This window comes from Cyprinodon tularosa, unplaced genomic scaffold (genome assembly GCF_016077235.1).
Source record: "Cyprinodon tularosa strain WSP-4 unplaced genomic scaffold, ASM1607723v1 ctg124, whole genome shotgun sequence".
In the NCBI taxonomy this organism is placed as follows: Eukaryota; Metazoa; Chordata; class Actinopteri; order Cyprinodontiformes; family Cyprinodontidae; genus Cyprinodon; species Cyprinodon tularosa.
The window spans coordinates 771,770-778,352 of record NW_024038048.1 but is presented as its reverse complement, the minus strand read 5'-3'; the positions used below and the strand labels follow the sequence as shown (position 1 = coordinate 778,352).

The 6,583-nt window shown below is 37.6% G+C and overlaps 1 protein-coding gene across 1 annotated transcript in view; it reads right to left on the bottom strand.

Annotated features, from left to right (window-relative positions):
- Positions 1-279: 279 nt before the first annotated feature.
- iglon5 (IgLON family member 5) overlaps positions 280-6,583 on the bottom strand; it is a 184,077-nt gene continuing 177,773 nt past the window's right edge. The window contains exon 8 of the mRNA XM_038276327.1: positions 280-6,545. Coding sequence (XP_038132255.1) covers positions 6,442-6,545 — 104 coding nt within the window. The 3' untranslated portion in view covers positions 280-6,441. The remainder of the gene's footprint in view (positions 6,546-6,583) is intronic.

Here is a 6,583-nt window from a genome sequence, read left to right as displayed (position 1 = left end):
TTACTTCACCACAGACCGTTGCTGTTGATTAACAATGTGATGTGAGCCCAATATCAAAGTGAACTATTAAACCAGACATGTCAGGCATTTAATACAGCAAAACAGAAACACAAAAAAACAACAACAACTCAAAAACGACAATGCTAACGCTTCAAAATCAGAGGGTTTTTATCACAGCAGGAAGCCAAAAGTAAGGCGCAGCAACCAGCTGACCTAACCCTGTTTTGAATCACAGCCTCAGCCTCATTTCCGCCAACAAAACACACAAAATAGGTTATGTTAAAAACAAAATTGTTTTATTTTTTTTATCTCCCTCCACTTGATATCATTTTCCACTTTGTGGATTTTGAAAAAAAAAAAACAACAGCAAATTAATAAAGGTAAAAAAGACAGGATTGGCAAAAAAGAAAAAAATACAATCATCACTATACAGCACAGAACAACAAGTCTCAGGATGGAAAACTAATGTTTTGTTCCTTTCATTCTTTCTTGCCTGTTTACATTGATAACAATCTCTAGGAATGTAATAAGACCTGCAATCCAGGTGTGTGTGTTATGAAAGACACAAACAATCTGCCCAGTGGAGCTCAAATGGAAAACAAACACGCAGATGCACACATATTGCTCACACACGAGGCCCTTGAAATTACTAATGGATAATGCACACTTCAACATGCAACGCTTCAGTACTTGTGCTAGGTTCTTCTCAATGTATCCTCAAAAACAGCAAAAAAGTAGGTGAATCTGAGAAAAAAAAAGAAGGGCTGGGGACCCTTTTTTACAGATCATCTGCATACAAAAACAGACTCTGGAATCAAAGAAAGTGTGGATAGAGATGGACAAGGAGAGGAACAGGGAGAGATGGGTTTCACATTCAACACCTACTCAGCTTATTCCAGCAAATATACACAGTTGGACTTCTCAAATAAAATTTATTAGTTTCCAAATGAGACATTTTTCTCTTTCTATTCCCAGCAGTAATTTCTTCGCGAGGCACAGAGCCGCCCTTCCTATTTTCTCATGTATCCTAGATTCCAGCATATTATCCTGCAGATGTGACTTCGCCTAAGCTAGGTTTGTAACATAACAGCTTTTCTGAAACATAGCTGCAATATTAATCAGCACAAAAATAACGGTAAAAAAATAAATAAAATAAAAATCCATCTTTTTTCCTCTCTGTCAGGCCTCAGCATTGTGAACAATATTTACCCATTGGTTGATTGACAAGGAAAATGCAGAGCGTGGGACGATTATTCACAGAGGCCAAGTAATGGTGCTCTCTCTGTGTTGGAGATGGGAGGTGGGCGACTTAATGACTAGGAAAGACGTAGTGGGCGAGATTCCTGCTTTGTGCTGCTTGACTGTTGCTGTTGCCCAGCCATTGGTGTGCGGCATACTGTTAATTAGGCGGATGCTTCTCCTCTTAGAGAGGTGAGTGATTGACAAGATACCATCTGTGACTACATATATATCTGTCTGTCTGTCTGTCTGTCTGTCTGTCTGTCTGTCTCTCTATTTATCTCATGCAGTTTTTCCTAGTATCATTGACAGCTAGTAAGCTGTATACGAGTGCATACATTAGCCACTATAATGAAACTGGATTGCTTCTTAATAAACTTGCAACACTGAGTTTGCCCATGAGAGGAGAATGGGCCTCCGGATAGCATGTAAACAATGGATGATTGGGATAATATATGGGAATTAGACGTGCTTTGCAGTAAAGGACATGAGCAGGGGATTTGGAATAATGATATTGATTCATATGCAATTATCAATCTGTTGTAGCATATCCTTGTAGTATACTGCCTCTAGATGCTGTGAGGCTCTGCGATACATATAATTTATTTGTTCTGTGCATATTATCCCCATAGTAGCATAATTTAAGTCTGTATAGTCCTGCCAATAAATTGCATATGCCACGTTACAGAAACGCTATGTACCAAAGCAAACAATAAAAATACTAAGCTGCATTTACTTGAAATGAGAAACTAATGACTATTTCTTTATTTCCCTGGATCAGACTCTTGCTCCTCAGTACAGAGTTTACCAAGCTGACATTACAGCTTGCCCAAATAGATTCAGAAAAGGGTCTAAAATCAATGTGCAATTAGGGGTGTCTTGTATCAGGCATGATGAATTATGCTCTTTGCTCTAAGGCTGGGTTATAGACACTTGATCAATCCAGTTTCTGTGGCTTGGGAGATATTGCTCTATTTCAAAGCCGTTCGGTCAGATGTATTGATTAACTATTGTGTGGAGGATTGAAAGTCTATTCCAGGGTTTGCTCTGAGCAGTAAAGCTTCTGTAGAAAGGCCTATACTTTAAGCCTTCTGCAATATATTGAACTATAAGATGTATACATGTTGTTTTAGCTAAGCTTACAGTACATTATGTTTTTCTACAGTATGCATTTAACATTTTAGTACAGTACTTCTATACGGACAATTTAGACACTATTTACACTACCTTTTTTTGTACGATTGCTATTAATTGTTTACAATCCACTTCCTGCAATGTTTAAATACACCAAGATAATTAACAAATGTAAGGTAATAAAAATGCATTAAAATTCTTGGTTTATTTTAAGATAAAAGTCAGCTAATCAAAGTAAAGCGATTAAGTGCAATACAATGCTACATACTGTAGACAGACTGAAGTGTTTAGAGCTGCAAACAACATGGCCTCTTATTAAGAACGACTCTGCAAATAGATCATCATAACCAGCTACAGGAGCCAATCACCACTTTCTCATCAGGGTATGCTGAATGTAATTAAGGACTGAAGAATTGTCTTGTTTATATCACTGTAAACTCATTGCACCCCAGTTGGGGTGTTATTTACACACTAGAAATAGGCCAGACTGAATTCGTGATCAAGGCTATGTTAATGATGTTCATATTACATTGTGAGAGCATAAATAGAATGTGCTACACCTTCCCCTGGGGGAGGCCATGGCGCTCAAGTTTGGAAAAGTGTTATGAATGCCTGTCTGTCTTCTTTCCCTCAATGAAGAGTTCAGAGTCTGGTTAGTGTCATTGAAACTCCCTCTGGTTCTGAGCTTTTGGTTTTGCATTGTCAAGGTTTCATCCCAGGGGATTATCAGAGTGGTTGCTTTCTCAGCATGAACTTCATCTACTCTTAAATCTTACACCCCAGGGATCTTCCAGCTTGACAACCCTCTCTACAGCTAAAATCTCTGTTTCACCAAAAAAAAAAAAAAAAAATCATCTAGTCAAATATTTAAGCAGCTTATAACTTTTCCATTGACTCTTATCTAAAACTGTCAATACTGTGCAATTAAAAGATATAAAAACAGCAGTAAGCACTTGCTGTTATGAAATCTCTAGATTTTACTTTCAGAAGAGATGGTTTGCAATTTCTTCTTAAATCAAATCTATTGAACTGAATGATGGTAAAAGGTCTTACTCTAGAATAATGGCAAAAAAAAATATTTGATTTAATGTCGCCAGATAATTGATAAAACCTTCAGTGAGTTACGTTTCCAAGCTGTTAATCCTAATGCAACATGCCATATGGTGCAATAAAGCAAATGTATGTGTAAACACAGACTGACAATTAAGATGTTCAGATTTTTGTTTAGACCAGTACCTTTTTTTCAAGACCTTCCACCACTGAAAGTTACATACATAATAGAGATAATCTGACATCTTTTTTTTTTTTCAAAATCCACCCATATATAATTACTGACATGCTATTTCCAAACACACTTTGACAATCATGACAGCATGTTGTTTTGTTGTCCACATTTTTTTTTATCTTCTTTTTATCTTTATCAACAACATATTATGTACATACAGATGTTATGGGCCGCTTGAAATCCTCAGTGGAAAGCTGACGTGTAACAGTACATGAGTTTAAAATAAAAAAATAAAAATAAAAGACAGTAAGAGGTTAGAAATATAGCAATAAATGAGTCACAGACCAAATGACCTGCTATTGTGCTTGAAATGGAATCCATCATTGTTTTGGGAGCAAGTAATTGCATGCACAATATGTGTTCTTTAACACCCAGATACACTGCAGAGGAAACGACATGTAGTGTCCTAGATTAAGGGCCATTTTAACAGAGCTTCACAATCATTTCCGAGGACTGTATACAGGAAAAGTACAACAACAGACTTTTGATAGAGCTTGTTAATGGCAGATCATTTTAGATAATACACCACAGATTTGACAATGATGGAAATCCATTAAATACCAAAAGTAGGAGTTATTGCTGATTTGATAAAGAAATAAAATAAAACAACAACAAGAAAAAGAAAAACATTCCACATTTGATTCAGTATTGAGTAATTCCCCTGTCATGTTGTAATAGTCAGGGTTCAGCTGGGGTAACTTCATCCCTCGATATACACTTTTATGGCAAATTTGCATATAGTCTCTGAATGTGAGCTGAACGCAAGAAATGGATTCAGACATGATGCAATATGGGATTTCCTCTCGCTGCTTGTGCTGTACAGGGTTTTTAGTCACAGGTACACATCAATGGTAGTGGCTGTGCACCATTGTGAGATGTGTCCTTTAAGAGGATTCTTGTCAGTTTTAGGCTTGAACTTGATTTATGGTGGCCATAACTGTACGACGGAAAGGACAGGTGGAGCTCAAGCTCCTTCGCTCACCCAGCCACAAGTAATGGCTAATTACATCTTTATCTCCCTGTGGTCTGGCAGAACAAGAACTGACTTACAGCCTCAACTAGAGACCAACATGGATCCAAATCATTTATCATAGCTGGTCAGTAGAGGACGCACAAAGAGAAGAGGACAGATGTGTGTAAATGTGTGTTTGATAGAGGTAAAAGCATCACAGAAAGAGTCAAACGCATAAACTGTTACAAATTATAAATTACATCACCAGCCACCACTCCAGGACACGGATGAAATGACCCCTTTAAACAGTTTCAAAAGTAAATTTAAAAAGCCCGTCATGGTGAAATAGACCACACCACTTCAAAACCTTTACACCTTTTTTTTTTTTTTTTTTTTCATTTTTTTTTTATATATATCTTCATTGAAGTTGTCCGATGTGTGTGAGCAAAGTAGAAAATCTTTCTCTTTTTTCACAACTTATCAACGTCATATTTTATTCATTTTTTCTCCCTTGCATGGAATTACTACTATTCATTGTTACTCAAATACTTATTAACATCATCAGCATCATCATTATCATCGGTAGTAGTAGTATTAACACCAAAAAAGTAAGTAGTAAAAGCAGCTAACCTTGCAGAGAAAAAAAACAGACAGTGCAGGAAGGGAAAGGGAGCGTATGGACTTACAACAGGAACATCTCTAACCAGTACATGCTATCAACAAGCGACAAAGTGGATGGAACTGCAGAAGCTGTGAAACAGAAGATGTTTCAGTGAACAGTCTCTTTCTGCTTCAGAAGACTTAAGTGTAGTTGAGGCTTACTTAAGATCTTGCATGGGGGGCCATCTGAAGTTGGTCCCAGACATGGCCTCTGTGCTGCATATATTTACAGTGGTGAAATGAAAAGCGGAGGGCAGGTGGTAAAGGACTGATGAGCAGCGGAGAACACTTTAGCATTATGAAGGTCAACTACACAAAGCACTTTTAACACAGAGGCAAGGAGGGGAGGGGGGGCTTAAAAAGGTCTGGGTAGTGAGGTTTACATGCGAAAACTTAGTATAAACCTCCCCGAATTACATAAAGGGGACTGACACCATCACCACCCATCCTTTTTTTTAATACATTTTGACATCATTCATAGCAGCTTCACTGCTACACTGGTAAAATAAGAAATAACTATAATAAAAATAAAAAAAACATAGATGTTGTCACTCAGTTTAAGTGTGTGATCATAGGGTGAAACTTCACATGACAGCCAGTATCACATCATTACTATCATTTCCATACATAACCACCGAAATATTGTGATTTTATGTATCATTTCCATAAGGCAAACATTGTAGGTCAGTCAATAGTCTGTGTTTTATCTTATATAAATGACCGTACAGTTGTTAGATTATCTATTTTCTCATTTGTCACCATCACCATTAATATACACTTTATATCAACATCACCTCAGTTGGAGTAATGGGAGAAAACAAAGGTTGGAGGGGGAAGAACCAAGTCAGACAAGTCTGCAAGGCAAAAAGGTCTAATTCTATGTGTGAAAGAGAAACAGAAGAAGGGGATATTGTGACTAAGTTGAATATACTATAATTGAATTGAGGATGTGCAGGGGATTTCTAGGGAGTAGTTGTGTTTGATGCAGTGATTCAATGGCTCCTGAAATAATGCATATTCTTTTAGTTCACAGTGATGGGTTCGTAATTAAAGAATTTCATTTCCGTTTTCCTTCAGTTGAGAGCGGGGAGAGAGAGAAAGACAAGAGGGAGCAGAAGAAGAAATTGGGCTTCCAGGGAGTGTTTGAGGATGATTCCAACAAACAAGAGCTTCACACTTTCACAAGAAGAACAGCAGAGAGGGAAACCCAAATGCACAAGCTGGCACTCATCCCTGGATGTAAACCGGCCCCTCGCCCCTGGAGAGCTCCTGGTCCTGAAGAAAAAAATAGGAGAACGGAGGAAAGAACAGGG